Genomic DNA, 27,803 nt, shown 5'->3' on the forward strand with positions numbered 1-27,803 from the left:
TACGTCCTAAAGGGTAACAGAATGTGCTTTTCGAAAAAATGGTTGTTGTCTTGAAATGTATTTATTTTGCCTCTGGTTTACATTGTTTCAGAGGCATTTTTATTCCATTTCTGTCTGGTCTTTAATTTGCCTCCAGAACTTTGTATTTCTCCACACCTTCTTTATCATCTGCCATTTCTCCCCTCCAAATCTCACTCTCAAATATCTCAAAGTAGTTTTATTATTACTATTACCCTTACATGCACTCTGGTGCTTTTACTCACCAAGTGGGCTGAGAAACATTGTTTATAAGCTGCAAGTATTAACTGGGTTTTTTTTTTCAATTTCTAGATAGAAGAGCGAGCAGAATTTTTGAATAAGTCTGTGCAGAAAAGGTAAATATGATTGATTGTGAACAATCATCAGTTGAGAATCATCAGCTGTTATATATATATGGAAAGATTCTCTCTTGTATTTTTATGTGTGTGTGTGTGTGTTTATTCACTTAAACAGTGGTGTCAAATCAACTCATCAAGCAGCAGTTGTCTCCAAGATTGACAGCAGACTGGAGCAATACACCAGTGCAATTGAGGTGAGGTGGCCTCAGTCGTGGGCAGAAATAAACTCTGGGGATGGATGATCATAGAGGCTTAGGACAGTAATCAGGTCCAGTAACCACATTACTGTGTGAGAATATTAGTGATGCTTCACTGTACTTTGAACTAGTTATAGAGAAGAGCAGTGATAACGATAAATTATAGAAGATTTTAAATAAATTATTGTTTTCTACTTTCAGCTGGAATATTCTTTAATAAAGCTGTTACTCGTTTAATGAATGGACTCATTGGTATTGAACTATATTACTTGTATGTTCATAAGTATATCTTTAATATCCTTAATTACTTTTAAAATGTGTTCCCATATATAGTTTAAACAGTTGCAACTGTGGTTAATCCTTTTTTATCTATAAAAACTTCTATTATCAAATAAAAGTAGTAGTGTAAGCTAATATAAAGATGATAGACCAAGTTTAATCATCATCAGTTTCAAATTGTTTTGTGCTTGAAAGACCATAGTTTTATGCTTCTTTCTGTTCCAACTCCCCCCCCCTCCAAAAAAAGGGGGTCTACAGTATTTGGAAATAAAGTATATTTCCAAGTACCAAAGCACTTGGTACAGTGCCATTGATCAAGATGTGTTTCTTTCTCCTTTTGTACTTTTAGTCAATGGTTTTACCCTTCTGATGTATATCAGAACACCGGCTATAAAGTAATTGGATCAGTTCGGTTTGATTTTTCTCCTCTCCTTTGTACTGCAGAGTGGAGATACCTGTGAAATAGTTCACAAACAAATGCTAAGAGGGAATAAGAAAGAGAGAGGTCCGGATGATTTATCAAATGAATAATCAAGTCCTAACACCCAAGAGGTGACTTTTCACAAGATTAAATGTCCAGAAAAATACAAGACAAATGGCAGATAGTTTTTTTCTGTGGTTGAATTGATCAGAGCTCTTCTGGGATTAACAAAGCCAAGACTGTGGCTTCAGAGCTTACACAGCCCCAGGAGATTTTTTATGTGCAGGCCACCGATGGTACGTACCACTCACCCTGGCCAGCCACCTTGGCAGCCCATGCCACAGGCCACAGAGCAGGACCACCAGAGAGACTGCCTGATTCTGGGTATGCCCATCACTGCTGCTGGAAACATACTTGAATGCACACCTTTCATTTTTACATCTGTTCTTCCCTCCTTCTGGTATATTCTCCATACAGAGATCTCTCAGTTTTTCACCATGTCCCTGTCTTCAGTCCTTTGTATATGCCCTTCCCTCTACATGGAACGTAGCTCTTCACCTGGCTACTTCTAAACCTTCTGTTGGATCTCAGTTGAAATGTCACTTCTTCAGAGGAGCCTTCTTTGCTCCCCTAAACTAAGTATTCTTCCCCTTCATATATGCTCTCTGGGCATGCTTTACAGCACTACATTCATCTTTCATAGCACTTAGCACAATGTGAAATAAATACTTGTGTAACTAGTTACTGTCATTCTCTGCTATTAAAATGTTAAGTCCAGGGGTGCCTGGGTGGCTCAGTTGGTTAAACATCTGCCTTCGGCTCGGGTCACGATCCCAGGGTCCTGGGATCAAGTCCTACATTAGGCTTCTGCTCAGTGGGGAGCCTTCTTCTCCCTCTCCCTGTGCTGCTTCCCCTACTTGTGATCTCTCTCTCTCTCTCTCTGTCAAATAAATAAATAAAATCTTCCAAAAAAATAAATAATAAAATAAAAAAAATGTTAAGCCCACCGTAGCTCACAGAGCAGACTGTCTTGAGTAGCTCTATATCCCCAGAGCCTAGCACGGTGCCCTGTGCACATACAAGCACTTACCTGTTGAAGAAACGACATGAAATACCACCTTCACAATCAGTGGTGTTCCAGTAAAAGGCATCATTTCATTTTTGAAAGATCCTCTGATGTAGGTATTATGGTTCATTTGAGGCGTATATGTCATCAGAATGTAGTTTCACAACAGAATTTTTGGTGAAGGTGATATTTTTTTAATATCGTAATGAATTTTAAATGATGATGTTGAGGGAGACAAGCTCACCATAATTTTATGAGAACAAATTTATCAGCACCAACCCTAAAGATAATTCATGCATTTCAGGGAACAAAAACCGCAAAACCTCTGAAGCCAGCAGCCTCAGATCTTCCTGTTCCTGCTGAAGGTGTCCGCAATATCAAGAGCATGTGGGAGAAAGGGAATGTGTTTTCATCCCCCACTGTGTCAGGCACACCAAATAAGGTCAGTATAGGATTTTGGTCTTTTAATTTTGGAGGCTAGATTTTTTTTCCTTTTTTTTTTTTAAAGGAATCACACTAGTTAATTATAAAAGCAGTGAAGAAGATGTTAATTCTCCCAGAGACGATGTGTTTAGGAGGCTAGGCTGTGTCCTATGCTCTGACCACAGTATTCTAAATGAAGTGCCTGAAATTAATCATCAACCCCTGGCGTTGGGGGTGGGGTGAGGTGCAGGGGAAAGAAAACCAGATAACATCGTCTTTAAATATCAAGTTTAAGGTTTATTTTACTCAAAATATTAAAGCTAGAGATCAATAATTGATTAGTGTCACCTACTGGTTATGTGAAATAATACCTAATAGTATTTTAAGGTTACTTTGAAGTTTTTTTTCCAAGTAAAGTTTATTTTTTTTCCTGTAATATTGGATTATTGACTTTGTAGGAGACTGCTGGCTTGAAGGTGGGGGTTTCCAGCCGCATCAATGAATGGCTAACTAAAACCCCAGATGGAAATAAATCACCTGCTCCCAAACCTTCTGTAAGTAGCTCCGGGTTTTTCTGAAGTTTTTTGATCTCTCAGTTTCCAGCAGCAGAAGAAAACAAGCTGTTGGTCTGTTTGCCTGGGAAGGACGGGTGCTCCTAGTCTTCGCTGTCACCCTGAATAACAAACAAGGAGGGGCTCAGATTTAGAGAGACTGGTCCAGAGCAGCTGGACCTCCCCATTACCCTCCCCAGAGGGTAAAATGGTGCCACAGTCACCTCTACACCCTGAGTGGGGTAGCTAGCCAGAGCTTGAGGCAGTTCACAGTTTACACTCTTAACTGGTCTATTTGTTTAGTTTTCATTCTAAAAATCACAGTTAGGAATTTGAAAGTGAAAATGTCAAATTATCTTGGCCACTTCTCAGTCAAGGACACTCCTAGACTTATTCCCAAAGAATGTGTATGTTGGCTATTTTGAACCCATATTTTCTAATTTGCCTAATTTCTGTAACTTAACACAAAAGTACAGTTATTGGGCAGTTGTTGAAATAATTGCTATATAATTTTGTCAACACCTCCAAAGGAAAGCCATTAAAAAAACACACACACAGTAAAACTGGAAACTATAAAAACCGGTTATGAATGTTATTTTTGGAAATCTAACATTTTCTTATTCAGTGTGGCTATCTTACTAGAAAAATGTTCTTTTAAATTTTTCATTGAATGTCTCTGATAATTGCCTTGCATTTATCATTATAATCAAAAACCTTATTAAGCCCCCCACTATATATTAGTGGGCTTTCTCTGTTAAGTTGCTTTTATAACTTTGTTGGTGCCCAAGGGAGCAGAGCCTCCATTGCTATAACCACTCCAAGCCAGAGGTAGAAGAAAAGCCTTCTAAATCATCAGCCTCTGCATTGTTGAGCATTTAATTGCATCCATTGGCTCCATATTTAATCTCCAAAGTAGTCAGTAAAGTTTACCACTTTTCCAACTTAAAAAGAAAAAATGGAAGTATTTCCATACATTTCGTGGGTACAACTCCTTGTAGTCAATTAATATTCAGCCTGAGGTTTTTTTGCATTAGGGCTCACCAATGTAAATCCAAGTTAAACCCAAGTTAAAATTGAAAAGTCTATATATTGGGGGGAAAAAAAATCTTTCCCCCTTCCAAGTAGATACAGAAAGAGGGGCCTATAACTGGAGACAATTTAGGCAAGGGATCATACCCAAAATGTATATTCTTTTTAGTGCCTCAAATTTCCCCAGCACCAAAGGTGACATAAAGAGTAGGAATTACTTTTTTAAAATGGTAACTTATATAAGTGTGTCCAGACGAGTGATTATTAACCTTTCTGAATTTTGGACCCTTTTTAAAACCTAATGAAACCTAAGGACCCTCTCCCCACAAACATGCATTTGATACAAATTCAGCAAGTTCATAGATCCACTGAAGGTCTCACAAGATAGGAAGGCTAAAGAGAGAAAGATATATGTTTTCCTCTTTGATGAGTATGGCACCTCGTTAGACAAGATGGTTACTTTTTCATATTTACAATAGTGGCAATCTTGTTCATTTCTATACCATATTATACCCCTGTATTTGGCCCAGGACTTGACCCTTACTCTTTTAGCAGCACCTTAACTGATAAGTTATCATCATCTGTGTTGTCCTAATGGGAGGGTTAAGAGATTTAACTTAGTTATTACTACAACAGGTATAATAACTGCAGGTTTCCACTCAAAAAACCCATTTTCTGGTAGGACCAAAAGGTATTACAGGGAAATTACAAAACCATTGCCTGCCTTACCTGTGATTCAGTAAGCAATTTGCTAGACCATCTCCTAGAGAATGGAGAGGAAAGGAAAGCAGAATGCAACAATTAGTATAGATTATGGTGATCTATTTTTTTCCCATGTCCCATTGGATTTGGTAGACTAATGTGGCTTCCTGGATGAAGGTCAGATTGGAAGAAAAGAAATGTAAGTGATGTTGTAAATAAAAATTTGTTTGAATGTGCTTGATAAGCAGATTTAAGCCTTGCGCACATCCCAGCGTAGTACACCCAGCACCGTGTTGAAGTCTGAATAAGTAACATGGCAGTCTCTTTGGGAGAGGACATGACTTGGGGCCCAGCAAGGGCAAGAGGGTAACTCATAGACACTATGGATCTAGCAGAAAAGAGATGACATTTCTTTCTTTCTTTTTTATTTTATTTTAATTTTATTATGTTATGTTAGTCACCATACAATACATCATTAGTTTTTGATGTGGTGATCCACGATCCATTGTTTTCGTATAACACCCAGTGCTCCATGCAGTACGTGCCCTCCTTAATACCCCTCACCAGGCTAACCCATCCCTTCTCCCCCCTTCCCTCTTAAACCCTGTTTGTTTCTCAGAGAAGAGATGAAATTTCTGAAATGCAGAAAGGGCTGGGAGGATCCTGCAGATGCATAAAATTTGTCAGGAAAATGTTAAATCTGGGAAGGCAGCTTAGACAGGTCAAGCTAGGATCTTGTTCAGGTTTCATCCAGGGGGTCTCACACTGGTGACCTGCAGCTAAGATCTGTGTAGTTTGGGGCTGTTATGCTTTATTTCCCTTTTTAAAATTGTAATTTGAACACGTTATTGAGGTGTAGAGGCATACACTCTTGAATTTGTTGATTCCCTCTTTTTTTTATTTTTGAAGTTTCTTACACCAGGCCTCTTTGGGCATTTATGTTTCTAGCCTGGCCCTTTGTGGCAGGCATCTGTTTGACCCCCTTGGGACTCTGAGCCTGAGCCCAGGATGTCAGAGGATTACCTAAAGACAGCAGCAAATGGGAGGCCCCCAAAGGTACCTTCTGATTTGGGATCAAAGGTGATTTATCCTCAGCTCCTTGTTTATAGTCCTTGGCATATATGGGTAGAGGGGAAAGCCTGGGTTTGTTTTGGCAAATGTGTGGCATGTAACCACTAAGGAAAAAATCAGAGGAAAATTCTTTCACCAAAATGGTCCTCACCCAGTGAAACCTCAAGAAGGAAAGGAGCAATCCACAGGATTAGTGTTCTGTTCGAAAACTCCCTGAAGAGGAAAACCACCCTTTACCATGGGTTACATAATAATTTTCATATATGCTAAAAATTAAAGGTGTTCAGAGTAGTTTGTCAAATCAGTATCTTTTAGGGTCCCTGAAAATTAACTTATTCGGAATTAAACACTGATCTATACCTAACTTTTTACTGGCACATCTGCTATTTGTGGGCAGAATTTATAGGATTTTGGTGTAACTTTATAACTGGAATTCTGAGTTCTGAGTATGTCTGCTTTATCTGGTTTGTTATTTGTGTCTAACCTACATGTTATATACAGCAATTTAAGCGATAACTTGTCTTTCTTTTTGTTTAAAAAAATCCCAACAATGTCTTTCTCAGCTGAATTCTCTTCTTCATTCTCTGATCTCTGGTTGATTGGAAACCTGCTTCTCCTGCCTTCATTTCTCCCTCTTCTTCTGGAGTGGGTCTTTCTCTAAAATGTAGTCTGGTCAGGTAATTGCATTTATATTTCCCCTTTGATTTAAAATGCCAGCTTATCACTTGGATGTTAATATTTTCTTGAGATGGACTCTTTAAACTCTGTAAGTACTCTTAAAAGATTAATAGGCAGGATTTAAGGGAAATATAATTCACTTTCTTCGGTAAAAGGATCATCATTCAGTATTCATGTGAAAGGATTATTATTCAGTATTCATGTGAAAGAATAATAATTGTTTTATATGAATCAAATAAATAAAGTAATAATAGCCACTTTCCAGAGCTTCCATTAGTATGTTCCTAATTATAGTTTCCCAAATTTTAAAACAGTCTTCCAGACAATTTGGCAGCTTCTACCTACATTTGCCAATGTAGTGGAATTCTTCAGAAACAACCTGATTGGTTGCTTACTGGTTCCAAGTAAAATAGGTGTAACTCTCTAATAGAATATCAGGAATCCAAGCCACAACGGAAATCCAGAAGCTCAGTAAGATTAAGGTAAATCTGAAATGCTTCACATGGTACCATTTAACCAGTGCATTTTCAGTGTCAAGATTTCAATAGTATCTATCAAAAATATGTCCATTTAGACCAGTGTCTGTGGATAAATGCAATCGTTATTAGCTTTGCCTTCCTAATGAGAAAAGGTATTGCCAAAATAAACATTACTATTTCAGTAAAACACATTTATTTTCTACAAACCACCTTTGCCAAGTACTAATATAAGCAAATGCTGGAAGAAAAGTAAATGGAAACAGAAATTTGGATCCCTATCCAAACCAGATTAATTCTGAGGTCGTAAATAACGAATCAAAGCTATGTAACTGTTACCGATCGTTATTTTCGTGTTTTCTTCCCAAGATTTCCACATGGTCTCACACATGTCATCAACTCAACTTCTCTTATGGGTACAACTTGTGGTAAATCTTTCCTTTGTGGGGCTAGGCTCTACTGATACCCTTCTGAATTACCCACTTGCTCCTCAGGAAACACAACATGATTTTAGTCTGAGGAAAGTGCAATTAGAAAAGTGTCTCAGTTTGAGCTGCCCAGGGGCAGACCCTGAGATAGTAATTCGAGTGCAAGTAGTTTACTTGGGAGGCGAAGAAAACACTACAGGAAGTGAGTCAGGGAAAAGGAAGTAGCCAATAATGCTATTTAGCAAGTCACCACATGGGCTGTTAAAACTTAATCCCACCGAGGCACCCTGGAAACCACCAGAAAACACATGCTTCCCAGTTATCCCACCTCTGAGGCATGAGTGAGCCTGAGAAACACTCTTGCACCAAATCTCATTGTGATTTGGCATGAGTTATTGAAGACTGCTCCTGGGGATGTTAATTCTCTGAACTTCCAGCCTGCCTCCTGGGTGGCAGAGGGGGCATCTGTAGCCAGAGAAAGACCTCAGGCAAAGAAATGGAGTGTTGGCATTTGGAAGTCAGGCTGGTCTGCACTGAAGTCCTACGAGTGTAGGGAATACACCAGAATGCTGAAAAAAAGGTAATCTGCAAGAGGTGAAATGCTTATCCAACCTCAAAAGAATTAAAACTAACGTATATTCTTTTTTTTTTTCAGAGTTTATATATTTATTTGACAGAGAGACACAGTGAGAGGGGGAACACAAGCAGGGGGAGTGGGAGAGGGAGAACGTTTATTCTATTCTCTACTAAGAGCATGAAAAGTTAAAAATAGGCTACATTATTTTAAATATGCTTATATTCCAATTCTATTGATCGATAAACAGGAAGCCCTCAGTGGAGGACAGGAGCTACCTGCTGGATAATTCCAGCCCATCCTCCTATCATAACATAGATCAAGGTCTATATAAAAAACATGGCTAATGATCCTTTTGATTCCATCCATTTCAAATCACCAGGATAAAGCGTATTAAATAAGAAATTGATTCAAACAAACAACAGAAGTGGTGATTTATTTAGATGTGGCCAGAAAATATAAATGGCCACCTATCAACTTCTTTTGCCTTTTCTTCATTAGGATTTGAGGCCAGGAGATGTATCTGGCAAGCGGAACCTCTGGGAAAAGCAATCTGTGGATAAGGTCACTTCTCCCACTAAGGTAATCTACTGGGAAGATTTGCTTTTCATAGGTTCTTTGCCTGCTGTATCCTGCAGTATGATGTCCCAGGGTCAAATGAGAAATACCACTGATCCACAGAGCCTTGTCTAGGTAACCATCAGCTTCTAAAAACGTATATATGGTACAGTGAGAGGTAAAGTTCACAGAGCCTTCAGAAGTGTAGGCTTGTCAGTCATACAACATAAATAGTCCAGACCTATGGAGTGGTTTGCAGTAAGACGTTCTAGAAGCACCATAGTGGTAGGAGTGTTAACAGAGGTCATATGGTAAGCGTGCTCTGTACTTCTTACACGGTCCAGGCTTGGAACCACAGCCATTTGAAGATCACTTAGGGAAAAACATGTCTCCCTGCGTGGCTCCAAAGCTGCTTTCTGGAACCATTACATTGCCAGGAGCCTAGGACGCAAGGTTGCTATGGAAAAAAATTAAAATAATATTTAAAAGCCGGGCAAAACTTGCTACCCTGTGAAAACTAATGGCTAAGAATGCTTGTATTTGTCTTTTTTGATCTTCTGGTCAACGGGTATGCTCATTCTTCATAAAGGAGGCTCTAGACAATATCTAAATGATACTCTGAGCATAGGACTCTGTTGTCCAAGGAGCTAATTCAGCTTCTAATTATAGCCCTTCCCCATTTCAAGCAATAAGCCTGGGCTTCTCCTTTAGTAGAGGGAAAACTGGAGAGAGGGAAATCAGAGAGCAGCCGTAAGTAGGATTAGAACAGTGTGCTTGTGGGTCGATTTAGAAGCACTTTTCAAGCAAACCCGGGACTGAGGAACACCTCAAAGGCAACCAGAGGATCTCTACAGGTCCCTGAAGTGAGAGAATCACTTCTCCTTTCCTACCTCTACGTGCTCCTAAGTCTGGCACAGCTGCCTAGTGTGCTGTTCCGTCTCTCGATTAGTTATCGATTGCTCTTATATTCCAACAGAATCCACTGGCCCAGTCTCTCTATTTAAGGTGATTTTTAAATAACTTTTCTAAGTCATTGCTAAATATATTAAAAGTACCTAGTAATAATTATCACCACTACAAACCACTATGTCCACTCTATGCAAGGAACTGTTCTGCCTTCTTAGGCTACATTATCTCCTTTGACCCTCCAACCACCCTGTGAAGTGGGTCTTTTTATTACCCCTGTTTAGAGCTGAGGAAAACGAAGCACAGAGAGATGAACTTTCCCCAAGCCGCACAACAATAAGTTAGCAAAGCCTGCATCAAAACTCAGGCCGTCTGATCTGAGTCTGCATTCTTAACCACTATGCAGGCTGCTTTCTTTTGAGGATTGCGTAGTTAGCAGAAGATATAAAGCTTTAAGGTTCCTTGCACAGATTTTCTCCTGGTGGATGTGGGTAGGGCAATTGCTTATTAGTTTTCTTTTTTAAGACAAAGAATGAACTTTTGTTGGCCTAAGCCATCATCACCCCTTTAGCATCATCTCCAACCTCTCGGAAACGGCAGTCAAATGTGTATATCGTCTGCTTTCTGAGTAAAGGGTGTAGCTGTCCATCAGCACAGGTTTCATGGAACCTCTCCGGATAACATTCCTCTGAGCCAGGGTTCGGGGAAGTGGAGTACAGAGATGATCTGGAATGGTAACACTCAAGAGAACACCATTCACATTCAACACAATATGAATGGTACTCCTTGGAACTGTACAGTGTGGTGGCACAAGGTGGGAAGGTGATGGGGTGAGTCTTTACACATACCACCCCCTCATCCTCAGTCAATACCACGAAACTCTCTGTACAGTAATAATAATAATATAACCACGAGGCCCAGAGCTGAGTTTATGAGGTAGGTGGCTCCTTGGCTCCAAAATGTCAGCTCACTACACGTCCTGCCGTCATTCCTTTGAGGTGGACGTACACATTTGAAAATGCAGATTCACAACACTAATATTTGTGAATACGTCAGCAAGGATTTTTAGCAGCTAGTTGAAGAAATGATATACAAATAAGAGTGTGGGCCAGGTAAGTTTCAAAGGTCAGGGTGTAAGAATAGGAGGGAAGAAATTAAAAAATCGGAGAAAACTAAGGATAAGCCCATTCCACTTCTCCAGTGTCCTTGACGTGGCCGAGACTGAGCCATTCACCACGTGTGCCTGTTCCAGAAAGCACACTACAGGTTCCTGACCCTTCAAGTGGGGTTTTTATTTATTAATTTGAGAGAGAGCACATGAGGGGGGAAAGGTCAGAGGGCGAAGCAGACTCCCCGCTGAGCAGGGAGCCCAATGCGGGACTCGATCCCGGGACTCCAGGATCATGACCTGAGCCGAAGGCAGTCGCCCAACCAACTGAGCCACCCAGGCGCCCCTCGAGTGGAGTTTAAAAAATAAAAATAAAAAAGCTCCCACAAACAAGGCTAAAGACCCAGATGGGGAAGGGAGAATATAAAGAAGAAAGAGGGAAGTAAAAAAAATCAACAGAAGACAGGTAGACTAGAAGACGAGGAGCATATTTGAATAGAATACCAACAATAATCCTCCCTTTCATAAATATTTATTCCTGCCATATTTCAATTATCTTTTTCTTCTTCTGACACAAAACCTCTGGCTGAAACATCATGGCCTGTGGATTTAAAGATCTTTTCTCTTAGCAGGTTTGAGAGAGTTCAAGAAAGAACCCAAAGTAGCCGCTCAAGATGCTGGACCAGCTCAGTTGGAGAGGGCTAATTTGCTCTGTTTTATATTTATGTTGATTTACTAAATTGAGTTCATTTCCTCTTGTTTTATTTTTCATTATCCCAGTAAACCCATGTATATTATCACTATATTTAATAATCACAGTCTAGAGATGTTCATGGTAAAAGTACTGCCTTTGCACAGGAGCCTGTTTCTAAAGAAACCCATGCTGTGAAATAGAGACTTTCCTACTGATCATCATAACTCTGTGTCTGAGCAGTGATACCAGCCACACCAGAAGTCAACTAAAGGAGCTTCACGTTGAAAATTGCCTGAGGAATGTGTGCAGTGTCCAGAAAAACAAGCCCTAGTGGTTTTGTTTGGGGTTTTTTTTATTTTAAATACAGAAATCATGTTGTTTCTGCACTTTAGCATAAAGCATGGAAGAAATTATCTTACTAGGCAATTGAAACACTTTCTGAAAGTAACCCATTTCAGATTTGAGATACTGCAATAATGATTGTCTTAAAAAAAAAAGATATACTCTTAAGGTATTACTTTTTTCATGCTGATGAATATCTAAATTGGATTATGATGTTAGCTGACAGTGGTACTGATTCTTTAGGTTGGTTGCTTTGTGGATTTCTTTGGTAGTGATAGCGAACCACATTTTAGATGACCTGATCATGTATGTATGTGCATACACGTATACAAACACACTAATGGTAGAAAGCTTTTTTATGTGCTAGACTATTATATTTAGCAATATGTTCTTGTAACTAGCCAATATCACAGCTTTTTAAAAATTAAAAATCACAATATTATATTAATATTTCATATTTGCCAATAGATACATGGCAGAATAGGTATTGATATGTTTCCAATGCCCGATAACCTGTAAGAAGAAAAGAGAGATTATAGAAGTGTCAAAATTAGTTGACATTTTCTATAAAACAGAGTATTTAGTTTATAATTAAAAACAGTCTTGAAGTCCAGTGTGAATTGTCCCAAATCTACCATCTGGGTCAAACTCAAAGCTTGCTCAGAACTCTATCCTGTTCTTAAAATCAAGTCCACAGTAGGTTGGCTTAGATGATAAATGAGGTCTCTTCCTTCTCTAAAATTTGAAGACAAGAATTTTTGTCACGAAATTATACAGATTGGAATTCCACGTGTGGGTATGCTAAGACCAACTTTGGCTAATGTCTGCGGAGCAGAGAAGAAAAGTGAGCAAAAGCCAGTATTTAGGAGTCATGACAGTATTTCCCATTCTTGATAGACTGAAACATCTTTTAAATTAAACTTTTCTACTTTTATTAGTCGTTGGTACTTGTCGTAAGTTGATAACATGTTGAATTTTCAAAAAATATGTGTAACTTTTATTAGTTCTACCTTTTTCCCCAAGAGTCTATCGACTTGTCATTTTTACATTTTGCACACACAATCTAGATATCACATCTTATTTTAGTTTATAAGTGTTCATCTATTCTCCACAATAGATGATAAGAGTACTCCAGTGTCTTGGCAATATGTTCTAGCATAGAAATATACATGGAGTGTAATTCTATAAACTTATACCTCATTTGACTTAACCAAAATTGTCTTAGTCTCAATTCCTACCACACTGAGGGAGCCTCTCAGATGACTTGTTTTCTAATCTATAGTACTGCCCTGGAAGAGCTAACCAGGGCAAGGCTGGCATGAGGAGTGACCACTGCCTTCCAAAGTATATTTTCCTCATAAATCAGTAAAGAGTTGTTGAATCCTCTAGCTTTAGCACACCTGGGCCAAAGGAAGGAAAGCCACCAAGATTGCACAAGTCATCCACCCATGACAGAGTAGACATGAGTCTATGACAAAATGAACTAGAATGTGCACGCAATGCCTGATTTTAGCATTGACACCCATAATTGGAGTGAAATGGATCAAAGTTTGAATTAAGGCCCACAGTGAGGTAACATTGCTTTGTTGTACTTTTGAGTAAGAGCTTCTCCTGATCACTATTATATTTTTTTCCTAGAAAGTCTAAAGTTGAGAAGAGAATATATCGATCCTGACTTTTATTCCAATAATGGATGGAATAAGTTTTAGGGTAGAATTTTGTTCAGTTTGGATTTAATCTTTTGAAAAATAAATTCCTTGTTTACTTGTTTGATTACAGTTCTCTTTGTTATCTTTAAGAGGTAAGACTGCAAGGTGACTAGCATGTTCTGTGAATCTGCCATTCCTAAAAGTTTTATAAACACTTGATATTTTCACTGATAATTGATCGCTGCAATAAACATATATTGTGAAAATGCATCCACAATAAATGGAATTCCTCCAAATGTCTCTGCCTTGCTTATTTTTATGCATTGCATTGATTATAAATAAGAGTTATATCTGTTTTAATAAAGATGGTGGCATAGCAAAATCTATGTTTCAGATTGAGTCTTGGTTTCACTCTTTAGAAAAGGAAAGCCATTTCATTCATATTGTTTAAATTATTCTTATTACAGGCAATCTTCTAATAAAATAGTGAAAATTGCTCTGATATGGACAACTAATCAAACATGTATGGAAAAGGTTGAAAAGAGGAATTAAAAATAATTCTTCCAAAAAAAATTATCGTATCTTCCTCCATCCTCCCTCTCATTCCCCATCTTGTCACACACCACCCCTCTTGCTCCTAAGGTAGAAGTACTGTTTTCCCAAAGATAGTGTCTTTTATAGTAGAAGTGGCCATTTAACATATACCCTTCGTTTGCAGAATACTGACTATTTGCAAGGCACTGGAGACTACATTTACATCCAAAGATTTTTTTTTAAGTAATTTTGCATATTTACGTAACACAGGTTGAATATATGAGGTTCTCATAAAGGTTTCAACTGTGAGCCCAGAGCCCCTGAACAGTCCCTTAAATTCTGCTCATAAGATTGTACAGAATTAGCTAAGTTACTGCAACTTAAAAAATAATTAGTACGTTTTACTTCTCCATCCTAACGAAGGGTGATCAGTTTAGGCAACAAGGTAATTGTCATCAAAGTTAATTCACAAAATTAAACAATGAAAAGAATGCCATCTACAGTACTGGTACCAAACTGATAGGATTAGAGATGGACGAAATTTAATTTTACAGTGTGTGTATTCAAGTTATGAGTTTAAAGATGTTATAGTCTCTTGTATGTTGTAGGAACAGGTCTGTATTACAAGGTTTTTTCCTACTCTTGCTTGTATGAGTGCTCCAGATGGAGGAATGGATTTTTTAAAAATCTCATGACCCTAAATATGTGTTCTTCCATAGGACCAAGATGACCTAGCTACGTCTTGATCTGAGTGCTATGTCTATTTGTGTCAAGCGTATTAGTCATGTTGTCCAAACATTCTGTATCCTTACTGATTTTTTTTGTTCCATATCTACTATTGAGAAAGGCATGTGAAAATCTCCCTGTATGATTATGGATTTGTCTATTTTTCCTTGTAATTCTGTTAATTTTGCTTTCCATATTTTAAGATCATGTTTTAGGTGCATGTGCAAGTCTAGAATCATTAAAACTTCCTAGTAAACTGAATGTTTTAACATTATGAAGTAATCCTCTATTTGCACGGCAAATCTTTTTTCCTTAAAGTTTGTTTTTTTCTATTCTTAATATTGCTACAGTGGCTTTCTTTTAGTTAACACTTGCATGACATAACTTTTTCCACCCCTTTACTTTCAGCCTTTATATAGTCTTTAGTTTTAGATGCATGTCTTTGAAAATCATAGACATCATAAAATCATAATCATCAGGTTTTAATACAGTCTGATCATCTTTGAGTTTTACCTGGATTATTTAGGCCTTTTATATTTAATGTAATTACTGATAGTCTCTCATTTAAATAGCATCCTAGTTATGTGCCACCTGTTTGACGTACGTTTTCTCTCTTGCTTTTACGCCAGGGCTACTTCTGCTTCAAAGCATACAGTGATCTACAAGAGGCAGCTGAGAGGCTGAGCTAGACTTTTGGCAACCCAGTGGGGCTAGAGGAAAAAAGAATATTCTGTCTTTCAAAGATGAGGTTTTGTTACACTACTCCCCGTTTATGGGTCTACAAAGAGCTGACTCTTGAAAGTAAGGGTGAGCTTAAAATAATCTGGTCCTTACACAAACTGGCACCTTCCTTAACCTGGGGAAAAACTGCACTATTCTAGTGGGGAGATAAATGATAAATGATAGACATGAAAAGTTACAAAATACTGAGTAACAATTCAAGAATTTAAGAGAAAATATCACAAGGCTCTAGTACATAACTGTCAAAAGAATTATGTAGTACATGATTGTCAGTGTTTAGAGGGAGGAGAAAATATTTCATTTTGGGGTAATCAGAGAAAAAAAATGTCATATTCTTTTGTACCCCCAGCAGTATACCCAGTGCACCACACATAATGGTGCTTGGTAAATGGTATGATGATTTCATGAGCAACCCAATTTATAAACTCTCTGCCTGATGTACTGCTGTCAAGTTTTGTAGTAGAGTTTTTAGAGTTCTGAGAGGTTAATTTGTTTTACAACGTTTGTGTTCCCAGATTTATAATTACTGTATCACCTCAGTCCTGCATTTCAGCTCCATGAGGATGGTTGGGCCTCTTTGCTTTACTCTAATGCAGATTTGATAGCAGAGTTTTGCCAAAGGCATGCTTTTAGTGATAATTGGCTTTTGCTACCTGAAATAGGATTTCCAAAAAATGTCTCATTAAAATAGGTTGTAGAAGGCCCAGCTGGTCATTTCTGCCTGGATAAAGAACATTCATTCAATAAACTCTTACGGAATGTACTAATATTAAAAAATTACGTGAAAGAACTATAATCATACAGAACACAAGATTAATTTCTAGCTTGTTTTTAACCTTACCTGGCTTTCTTCCATACAAACCTACTTTTCTTAGATGCTGTATTTCGTATGTCTGTGCCTGCCAAGTTTAGCAACACAGGTGCTTTGAGTTTTTTTCAGATGATGGAAATCCACTGTCCTGAGTGCACTGGGGTTTCTAAATCCTTGGTGAACATCAGAATCAATGGTAGAAATCATGGAACTATGTAGGTTCCAGTCCCAGAAGATTCTTATTCAGTAGGTCTAGAGTTGAGTTGTATAATGCCCCTTTGTTATTCAAATACCTAATTGTAAAATGCGGATTCAGATACAGAAAGAGTGGGGAGGGCTTGAGATTCTGCATTTCTAATAGGTTCCCAGGTGATGCTTCATTGGCTACTGCTGCATTGGGGAACACATTCCAAGTAGCAAGGTCTCACTCTAGGCTCTGTGTGGAAATGTGCACTCCAAAGATTCTCACTGAAAAACAACAGAATGAGATCACTTGCTATGATAGAACAGTGGTGCTTTATATATAAACTGTCTTAATCCTTACATCAATTTTAGGAGATAGGTGCTGTTACTCTCCATTTTATAAGGAAACAGAGACCCAGAGAGGCTAAGTAACTTACCCAAGGTCATACAGCTAAGTGTTTCTGGTTCCAGAGTCTGCACTCTTAACCCCCTGGTCCATTGGTCAGCAGCATTAGCTGATTATAGATGGGTTCCATTTTCCCCAAGAATACATCTTGGAAACTGACATCCCTCATGACCACCAGGCCTATGTTTCCAATTATTTGCTGAATATTTTCACCCAAAATCTCTCCAGAAGATACTATTATGTAAATTCTGATCTGTGCTCACATGTTGTCCCTTACCTAATGTATCAGCCTTATTTTTTTCCCCTTTCTAAGTTCACTGAAACCAAGTGTGAGTCCACCTCATCTAAGAAAACTTACCCCAGCACACTCCGTTTATCTGAACCTTTATTCTTGTTAATAACTTAGTACGCCTGTAGAGTGCCTGCCTTGTGACCATCAGGCATTGGACTAGGCAACCAGAATGCAAAGAGGAAGCTCAGACCTTCCCTTCCAAAGGCTCAGAAACCATTAGAAAAAACCAGTTGTTGACATCACTCTCTGGTGAATCCTAAGCAGAGATTTACACCAAGTGTTGTAGTTGCACAGCAGAAGAAACCTCAACTCAAAGGGGCCTGCTGTTCCACCAGAGCGCATGTACCTCCAGGTCTTACACCACCTTGCACCCTTGGTTCTCAGCACTCTACCTTTCACCTGCTAAACACTCAGCACATTTTTTAGACATATTTATTGAAGACCTACAGATACCTGTCAACATTAGGCCACTAGAGATACAAAGATAACTAAAAGCCCCAGCGCCCTTAAGGGGCTTTGATATTAAATAGTAGGACACAGAAATGAGTAGACTAAATGCAGTAGAGTGTTGATGTTATGACAGGGGTGCGTTAAGGGACATAACAGAGGCCTGGAGGACAGAGTTGTCTAAAAGAAATTCAAAAGGGTACTGGGACAAAGGTGGCCAACGGCTCCTAAGAAGGCCAGGTGGGTGGCATTAACATGCCTCAGTTCAAGCTCTGCTATTAAGCTTTATAGCCTGAAAAACAATTTGGTCAGCATCCAGAGAAGGAATCTATTTTTTTTTCTTTTATGGCTGTACCAGTAAATTAACCAAGCTCAGAAACCCAATATACTATATAAAGTCAGAATGGCAGCACACCAGTTTGCAATGAGAAGTTGCTCTTATGAGAACACTGGGCTTCTGTGAGCAGCATTATCTTTCCGTGAACTAAGGTGCTATTTCTGAGAGGGGGCATCCAAGAGAATCACTGAGGACTGAAGGTGTCTGACTGAAGGGGAGGCTGGCATTTTGTTTCCTGTTGGATGGCTGCCTAGCCAAGAGTTGACTAATTTGTCTCTATGCTCTCTAGCTCATAGAAAAACGAATTGAAAAAAACAGGCCAGATAGAACAGCACTGTGCCGGTGTATAGAAGACAGATAGGTCCCATATGTGCCCACCAGTCCTAGAACTGCTTGTGAAGATGACACTGGGTCAGTGGTGACACTCTGTCATCATGCAGGGATCACCACAGCAAGGCAAGTAGATGCCCAGGTATCAGAGTGGTATGGTATCATCACCAATTGGAGGTCTGCTGGTCAAATGATAATGACAGCTAACATTTTATTGGGTCCTTCTCATATTCCAGGCACTTTCTAAGCACCTTACATGTTATTCACTCATTTAAGCCTCACCACAACCCTACAAGATAGTCACCACACATCTCTCTTGACTTATGATAGTTACACCCCAATAAACCCACTGTAAGTTGAAAAGATCCTAAGTCAAAAATGCATTTAATACACCTAACCAACTAAACATCATAGCTTAGCCTAGCCTGCCTTAAACGTACATTAGCCTACAGTGATATTAGCCTACAGTTGGGCAAATTACCTAACACAAAGCCTATTTCATAATAAAGTGTTGAATATCTCATATAACTTATTGAATTTTTTTTAGCGGTTTTATTTATTTATTTGACAGAGACACAGCAAGAGAGGGAACACAAGCAAGGGGAGTGGGAGAGGGAGAAGCAGCCTCCCCACTGAGCAGGGAGCCGGATGCGGGGCTCGATCCCAGGAGTCTGGGATCATGACCTGAGCCAAAGGCAGATGCTTAACGACTGAGTCATCCAGGCGCCCCTAATTTATTGAATATTATACTGAAAGTGAAAAAACAGAAGGGTTGTAAGTATATTAGTTGTTTGTTCTCATGACTACGTGGCTGACTGGGAGCTGTGGCACCCTACCATACTGCCCAGCATTCTGAGAGAAGATCATCCTGCATATGGTTAACCCAGGAAAAGATCCAAAGCCAAAATTCCAAGTATGGTTTCTATGGAATTCATATTGCTTTTACTATTCATACCATTGTAAAACTGGAAAAGTTGGGGACCTTCCGTAGTACTGTATTATCCACACCCTACATGTAACTAAACTGAGGCACAGAAAAGTTAAAGAATTTGCTCAAAGGGCACCTGGGTGGCTCATTCGGTTAAGCGTCTGACTCTTGATTTCAGCTCAGGTCATGATCTTAAGGTCGTGAGATCAAGCCCCGAGTTGGAGCCTGCTTGGGATTCTCTCTCTCTCTCCCCTTCTTCCTCTGTCCCTTCCCTCGTGCACACACACACTCTCTCTAAAAGAAAATAAATAATAAAATAAAATAAGATAAAAAACTTAACTCAAGATCATACAGCTATTAAGTGGCAGAATATTTGAGCCCAGGCAGTTGGCCTCTGAGCCCACACTCCTCACAAGGATTCCCCACAGTCTCTCACAAGAGATTGTTATTGCCTTGAAGAAAGCCTTCGAGCTTGCCTTGAAGAAAGTTCCGAGTCACCACCCTCATGAAGCCCACAAAGAGCAAGAACAGCACTTGAGACCAACTGTGTAGACTGCAATTTGGCCCAGTTAAAGAGACTTTTGCCCTTTTCCTCCCCAGCCCCTGCTCATCCTAACATAACAAGGACTGGCACGTAGAAGGAAGCCAGGATGAATGTACATAGCAAAACACCAACTCACTCCCACTTCCCAAGCCACCAGAGCTAAGGATAGATCTAGGCTGTTCTGGAGGGTAAGGAGGAAGAAGGCTTTGATTCCAGTTTGAAACTGACATTTAAAATGTACTTGATACCAAATTTCAGAGTAAAATCTTAAAAACAAAAGTTTTTAGTGTTTTAGTAGCTCAAAGTGGCTAGAAAGTTGTGGAATCTGGCAACAGGTCCTCCGTGGGAAAGGGGACTTCATTGTTGCACAGTTCAGGGGCAGGTATTTGGTGAGGGTTGCCGGCGGGGAGGACCATTTCATGGTTTTTGTCATGAGACTTCACACTGAACATTCTTTCTCTTTTGAGGTGATTTATCCTCTCCATTATTTGCTGAGTAGGCAGGGGGCATTCTTACTAACCTCATTTCCAAGTGTTGAGGAGAATAATGCTTCACTATAGTCCCCCCATTTAGACACATTATACAAACTAATAATACAAACTACTTGTACCAGTGATAGAGGGATAGTCCTTTCTAGGACTTCACTATGGAGATGACCCTTGAGCTGAGTCTTGGTTAGCTAATTGGCTGGGACAAGTCTCAAGGTTTGAGGGGCTTCTGGGTGGCTCGGTCAGTTAAGCATCCAACTCTTGATTTGGGCTCAGGTCAAGATCTCAGGGACCTGGGATCAAGCCCCTCGGCGGGCTCCAAGCTCAGCGGGGAGTCTGCTTGGGATTCTTTTCTCCCTCTCCCTCTGCCCCTCCCTCCCATGTGCATTCTCTCTTTCTCTCTCAAAATAAATAAATCTTTTTTCAAGGTTTGGGGGCGCCTGGGTGGCTCAGTCGTTAAGCGTCTACCTTTAGCTCAGGTCATGATCCCAGGGTCCTGGGATCGAGCCCCGCATCGGGCTCCCTGCTCAGCGGGGAGCCTGCTTCTCCCTCTCCCCCTGCTTGTGTTCCCTCTCGCTGTGTCTCTCTCTGTCAGATAAATAAATAAAATCTTAAAAAAAAAAACAACTCAAGGTTTCAACTTGGAAACAGTTTGAGAAGTTTGATCCTATAGCAGGACATTCTAGACCCACATAGTCTGAGGAAAGCCAAGATGGGTATACTAGAGGACCCCAGGACTCCTAGGACCTAGTATGGCTTCCTCAGCCAAACTGTGATGAGACCTCTACAGCCACATAACCACTAAATTCTGTGATGTCATAAATAACTCTGATTGCCCTAGTCACTGTATTTAAGTCTCTGCTCAACAAAGTCCAAGTGATATACTTACACAAAATAACTTACATTCCTAACACAACTTACATTTGGGCATGTTGCTAAAGTGAATTTTCCTCCTGATTCCCACACCAGTCATTGTGCTCTTTGGAGTATTGTTTTGGTTTTCCTTTTCCTCTTTTCTTACTCTTATTATAATGCCTATTATACTGCAGGCTTAGACTAAATAAATTCTCCCAAAAATAGGACAAGAGAAAGTTGCTGCTGAAGTAAAGTTGCCTTGTCAAGAAGCCAAAGCTGTGTATATAAGGAGTCTGTCCTGTGAACTGCTCAGATAAGATAATAGGGAAGGGAAACGAAAATTCAGATCGACAAAGTCCTTCGGAGAAACTTACTCCAGGCCTTACTTCCACTCTAACTTAAAGACAAAGAATTTCCACTATATACTACCATCTGAAATAGAGTAAGTTAAAAAAAAAAAAAAGTTCAAAAGAAGCAGGTACTTAAGGAAACAACTTAAAATTTACTTAAGGAAATCCTAATGAAATTTTCCTAAAAATGATAGTTTTCCTCTTTACAGTTAAGCTTCACCTAAACAGTAAAATTCACAACCTAGTAAAATTCATAACCCGGTCTTCTCTCAGAGCCTTTGTACTTGCTGCTTTCCCCGCCTGGCAAGGTTTTCCTGGACATAAACATGGCTCATTCTTTTGCTTCTGTCTCTGCTCAAATGGCTCCTGGTCACAGAGGCTTCCCTGGACACCCTATCAAAAGAGGTACCCTGCAACACCTGACTCCTCAGTAGAGCATGCGACTCTTGATCTCAGGGTCATGACCTCAAGCCCCATGTTGGGTGTAGAGTTTACTTTAAAAAGGGGTGGGGGAGGCTCCTTGGTGGCTCAGTCAGGTTAAGCATCTCTTAGTTTCATCTCAGGTCATGATCTCAGGGTCTTGACTTTGAGACCCACATCAGGCTCTGCACTCAGCGCAGGGTCTGCTTTCCTCTCTCCCTCTCCCTCTGCCCCTTCCCTCCCCTCCTTTTAATAAATAAATAAATAAATCTTTAAAAAAGAGAGAGAGGGAGGGAATGAGCGCTACCCCTACCAAGGCCCACCCACCTGGAGTACTTCCCAGGCTCTTTATTTTTCTCTCCTTTATATCTCTCCATAGCAATTATCATCACCTGAATGGGTTTTTGGTTTTTTGTTGTTTTTCTTTTTTTCCCATTGGTTTGTCTGTCTTCTCCCATAACCTCCCTGAAGACTGTCTGGTTTCCTCCAATAGCCTTACAGGGGAACAATCCCTGACAAGTAGTAGGCATTCAATAAAAATTAGTTGAAATAATGAAAGAATAAATGATCATGATTTTCAAAATTTTGTTGAATTCCTATTTATGCACTAAAATAATTTTTCTCTATAGGAGTACTTGAAATATGATCATGCAAATATTTAGGCTAAAAATCATGAGACTTAAGCCCCAGCTCTGTCTTTGATTTCTTGTGTAATCTGGTTAGCTAATTTCTTGGAGCTTCTTCACCTTATGTATGATACCCTATGGGTTGCAACCCTGACTCTAAAATCCAACAGAAAAATAGATTCCATATTGAAATATTCTCTGTGCATGTCACCTTTGTGTTGCATATGTATGGCATAAAACAAGGTAGAGCTATCAAAGGCACCTGATGGGGTTCAGAATTAACATCCACAAAATGTGCCACTTGGCGTGCAGATTATTTGAAGCTGAAGACAATCTAGGCCCAAAGACTCAGGAAGAGCTTTTTATCTCCCCCTGAACTGCCTCTAAGAATTTAGAAAGAGTGCCTGACCCAGGAAAACAGCTATCACAGGAGAGAACTACAAAGAGTATGGGCTAGGTGTAGCAAGCCAGAAGGAGCTTGGTAAGGGCATGTTTTTGTTCAAATTCCTCTCTGTGTCCCCTGTCTCTGCATGGCATGGCATGGCAAAACATGTGTTTACCAAGCATTTGCTCTTCCCATCTTCCTGTGAATTGTCTTCCTTCCCTTTGAAGCCCCAGGCCCCACCTTCTCTTAGTTCAGGGTATTATATGAGCCTCGATCTCCTGTCTTGGAGGCGCTCATGTCCCTGTGAGGTGTCCAAACATAAGAAATTAAACTTATTTTTCCCTATGAATCTCATCAATTTAACGAATATACCAGCCAAAAGAACTCAGAAAGACAGAGTAAAAATTTTTCCTCCCATACACACCAAATGGCTAAAGACTTTTTTTCAGCTACACTTGGAAAGCTGTTTCAAATATAGTAAATTATCCACCAGACGTAAAAGCCCGGGGGAAATCAGGATGATTTCAGGAATAACGTCTTTAAGTCTCTTACGGACCAGAATGTCTAAGTCCGTGACGGGAAGAACGTATTTAATTAGATAAGACAATACATGTAAAGTGATTTACGTAGCGCCTCGGAAGGTAATAGGTGTTCAATACATTTGCTAACAATTATGATACTTAAAGAATCTCTGAGCTGATAAGAATTGAGTACTGTCACTCTACCAATTATTTAGAAGTCTCGTTTTCTGAATAAAGACGATTAGTCACACAATCGTGCAGAATGCCCCCCAGTGTGGGTACAAATAAAGACCAACAAAGCCCAAGTCTTAACCAGTAAGCTCTACTGCCTCCTCGGAGAAAGGACATGACAAACAACCGACGTGCAGAACCTGAAGGACAAAGCCCTGCTCCCTCTTCCCCACTCCTAAATTTTCCCGCCAGGCCCCGCGCTCCACCCTAACGCTGCTGCGGATTCTCTCTGCCCCCAGCTCCTCAGCCCCTCGTTCCCGTCATCCCCTGGGCTCTCCCCTTCCTCGGCCGAAATCCCGCGTGGGCTCTTTTCCTCCGCGCTGGTCGCTCGGTGATTTCCTAGGACTGTCGGAAGTCTCGCGAGGGGCGGTCCCGTTGCCCTGGAAACGAGTGGCCTCGCCTCTTGCGGGGGGTGGGGGGAAAGGGCGTGGTTGGGGCTGTTAAACTACAGCGGCATTTCTTCCAGCTGCTAGACTGTAGGTGTCTCCGGTAGGACGGCTGCTCCCGGAGGGAAGGGACGACTGCCAGGCCAGAGGACTCGGGGCGGGGGCGAGGGCCCGGCCGAGGGCGTCGAGAGGGGAAAGACGTCGCAGACGGGACGCCCCCGCGGGAAGCGAGCGCGCCTGGAAGGCCGCGCGTTCCAGAAAATGAGCTGCTTCCCATACTGCCGCGTCCAGAAGTGAGGGTGGGAGGAACACCGTGCCGACACCACTTGTGGCTTAGAAGGCCTCAGTCCTCCCCACCTAGAAAGTGACCGTGCCTGCCCGCAGACCTGCCCGGCGCGGCTGGGCTTGGAAGCGTCTGCTTTTGCCTCTCCTGCCGCAGACGTGGAAGCTACCCAGGCAGCGCCCATTAGATAATCTGTGGGTGTGGCTTTCCTGAAGCCCAGGTTTTACATACAGCAGGTCAGCTGCTGGTGTGCCTCCTGTGTTCATGTAAGGAAATGGAATCAGGATTTATGCCAAGTTTTCCAAATTTAGAATTGTGGTGATCCTCAGATTGAGACTTAAGTCTCAATACTGGAGGGGTCTTCTCTCTTGCATTAGTAGTTACTTGCTCTGTGTAGAGAGGAGCATAAACCAATAGACTGGAAATTGGCAAATTCCTTTGGTCTCTCAAAAATAATAGAATCTTAGCAAGGAATTTCTGTTACTCCATTGTCTTAATAACCACTTGGGAGGATGCTTGCATGGGAGGAGTCGTGGTCATGGCCAATATAACCTTCTGATAGCTATTGAGATTTAAGTAATAATTGAATATTAGAACAGAGACAGTATCTACAGAATATTAACCAAAATATAAAGAGAAAAGTGTACTGTAGTCGTTTGAGCTTTTGGCCAATTGAAAATTAAGCAGAAAAAAATTTAAACTATGTTATTAGATTTCATTGCCCGAGTAAGTAACTATAATTTTTCTTTGATTCGTGATCTTTTTAAATGCCTCAGGATCATTCTGAACTTGCTATGCCCTGCGGTAATGTAAATACAGGATGTAAATGAGTTGGCTGTGTAGCCTGGAGATTTCTTTTTTCAATTAAATTATTTACTCGATTAGTCTTACTGTGATTTTTGTCTTTTTCATGGAAATGGAAAATTTCTTCAAATCTTTGAAGCTGAATGTTTAATTAGCTGTGTCCTAATTAATTTAGCTTTTAGAGAAACCTGTTGTCACTGTTAATTAAATACAATTGGATATATCTGGGGTTACTCATTTAATGTAATAAACACCTTCAAGTTAAACTGAAAACTGTCAAATAAGTTGCTTAGAAATTGTTTTACAGCCTACCTACATAATAAATTTCAAGTCAGATATTGGAAGAAATGCCAGAAGATTCAGAAAAGGAAGACTATTCAGACAGAACGATCAGTGATGAATCAGTATGTTTTTTTTTAACTTTATCCCACATAATTTCAGATAAAACTTGTAAATTCCTAGTAAAAATATTATAAAATCAGTTGGATGTAAAAATCAATTGATGTTTAAATCACTTGTCACTGAAGTTGGAAAATAATTTGAAAGCCAGGATACTACTATGTACAGTATGCCTTATCTAGAAAGAGAACCTATACTGATATTTTTGAGAAAATATTTTGGCTAAGATTCTTCTGAGTTTTACTTAACAGTGTGTATTAAATCATTACTAAGGTTTTATTTTTATAATTCATGTTCACTTACAAGTATTCTGTTATAATATGTATCATAATACTGGATCCCCTATGTTCTAAACCTGTGTATCACCATAATAGGTTTAATGTGGCTCTGATATAACTAAGGAAAGGACATGGAGGAAGAAAAAGGGAAAAACAAAATGCAGTATTTCAAAATAGTTTGGTTCTAGTACATATGAGAGATTTCCTTCAGATTTTAGTAAAATACAAATTATCAGGTATATAAGATAAGGTCCCAAAATAAGCTCCCTAAAATAATATATCACTCTTTAAGTCCATGGCTTTCTGTGCTTTTCTTTTTCTTTTTGTTAACTTTATTGAAGTTTAAATTGTCTTGCCAGGTTTCCAAGAATTTTTAAACTGTATTCCCTCCGAACAGTCATTAATATGACCTTACCCAATGAAAGAAGGGGGATGAAAACTTGAAGGTTTCAGGATATTTGAAGTATTGGGCACTTTGAGAACAGTAGCCCATAATAATCCTTTGATTTTTTTTCATTCATTACAGAATAGAAAGAAGTGCTCAATTCTAAGTACTAAAATAGATGTAAAAATTTCTGGATGTGGAAACTGTTGGTTTTTTAAAAATATTTTAAAACTCTCCTGTTTTAGGATGAGGATAACTTCATGAAATTTGTAAACGAAGATAGCCACCGGTGTGCACTTTTAACAGGTTTGAACTTATCCATATATTCTCCTTTCTCTTTAGGATAAGACCTTGAGTATTCACTCAGGGTCAGTGAAAAATAAGAAAATGAAGAAACTAGAAAAAATTCAGATTGAATAGTATAGAAGTGTATTCTGATATTGGATAAGGAAAGAAAATGTATCCACTTTTATAAGAATATTTTGGAGCTCAAACTTTTAAGGTTTTAGGTAAACCTGATATTTAATGAAACTAAATAAAAGTAGTCATTGCTTTATAAAGGAATACACTTAACATAAGGATTTACATAGGCATTTCTTTAAATAGCTCTTTAAATTTACTGTATGACTCAAGTTATGGACACTGTTTTTGAAGTACATTTTTATTTAAATGGAGTTTGCCTGTATAGTTTCCTTAATAAAGTGATTCATTTGCAAATGTACATATATGTGGAATCTTGATGTATACTTGATTTGTTTTAAATGTATACATTTAGAGGTTTTTTTTAGTGTATATCTAAAATACTTCTTAGTATTCACATGTCTATCACAAGTAATCTGAAATTGAAGATAAGGATTTAATTTTTCTTCTTTCCTCTTTTTCTTTTTCTTTCTTTTTTTTTTTTTTTTACCGTCATCCTAAAACAAATCTTTTGAGATACCTACTATTCTCAGTTTGGTATGTATCCTTCTAGACCTTTTTCTTTGCATTTACACACATATCTATACCCATACTCATAGAAAATTTGTAGTACTAGTTTATGGACTTCTTGCCATCCTTTTTTTCTTTTTAAAATTTTGCCAATCTGTTGGAAGAAAGGAGGTGCCTCACTGTTTTCACTAACATTTCCTTTACTGCTGAAGAAATTAAGAATTATTTTATATGCTTGTCTATAGTCACTCTTATAATGAATCGCCTGTTCATAGTAATCCTTTTTTCATGTTGCTTCCATTATTTAGAATTATTTTGATGTTAAATTTATCATTTATCTGTGGCTCTTTATTTTTATATGTTTAAGCTTCCCTACCCCAGGGTCACCAATATAATCATCTAAGTTTAAATACTTTGAATTTTGGTATTTAATTTCTCTCTAATTTACATGTATGGATAGTATGAGATACGGATCTAATTTTATTTTCTAATTCATAGCTGCCTTGCCATTTTTGAGTCATACCGTAAATTAGACAAAATGTGGTCTGTTCACATAATGAAATACTAGATGCTTAGTAACAGTCTGTTGAATAACTGGATCTAAATAACAATCCTGAGAAGTAGTGAGGGAAGGTGTTATTATTCCTTATTCAC

The 27,803-nt window shown here is 39.2% G+C and overlaps 2 protein-coding genes across 46 annotated transcripts in view; both read left to right on the forward strand.

The window, feature by feature from the left end:
* Nucleotides 1-13,829, forward strand: part of CALD1 (caldesmon 1) — a 205,677-nt gene extending 191,848 nt beyond the window's left edge. For all 8 annotated transcript variants that reach the window (XM_027574494.2, XM_027574493.2, XM_027574497.2 and 5 more), the window contains 6 exons: nt 331-374; nt 493-571; nt 2,645-2,782; nt 3,222-3,317; nt 8,774-8,854; nt 11,477-13,829. In XM_027574494.2, coding sequence (XP_027430295.1) covers nt 331-374; nt 493-571; nt 2,645-2,782; nt 3,222-3,317; nt 8,774-8,854; nt 11,477-11,482 — 444 coding nt within the window. In that variant the 3' untranslated portion in view covers nt 11,483-13,829. The remainder of the gene's footprint in view (nt 1-330; nt 375-492; nt 572-2,644; nt 2,783-3,221; nt 3,318-8,773; nt 8,855-11,476) is intronic.
* Nucleotides 13,830-23,945: 10,116 nt separating this feature from the next.
* The window catches only part of AGBL3 (ATP/GTP binding protein like 3), a 68,045-nt gene continuing 64,187 nt past the window's right edge, over nt 23,946-27,803 (forward strand). For 17 of the 38 annotated variants that reach the window (XR_004819474.1, XR_004819475.1, XR_004819472.1 and 14 more), the window contains exons 1-3: nt 23,946-24,160; nt 25,465-25,561; nt 26,465-26,525. Coding sequence is in view for 23 of the 38 variants with exons in the window: in XM_027574488.2 (XP_027430289.1) it covers nt 25,505-25,561; nt 26,465-26,525 (118 nt within the window). In the remaining 15 variants the exon portion in view is untranslated. Of the gene's footprint in view, nt 24,620-25,450; nt 25,562-26,464; nt 26,526-27,803 lie in introns of all 38 variants that reach the window. The other 21 variants (XR_004819485.1, XR_004819484.1, XM_035723355.1 and 18 more) reach the window with 14 other exon arrangements.

This window comes from Zalophus californianus, chromosome 12 (assembly GCF_009762305.2).
Source record: "Zalophus californianus isolate mZalCal1 chromosome 12, mZalCal1.pri.v2, whole genome shotgun sequence".
NCBI lineage: Eukaryota > Metazoa > Chordata > Mammalia > Carnivora > Otariidae > Zalophus > Zalophus californianus.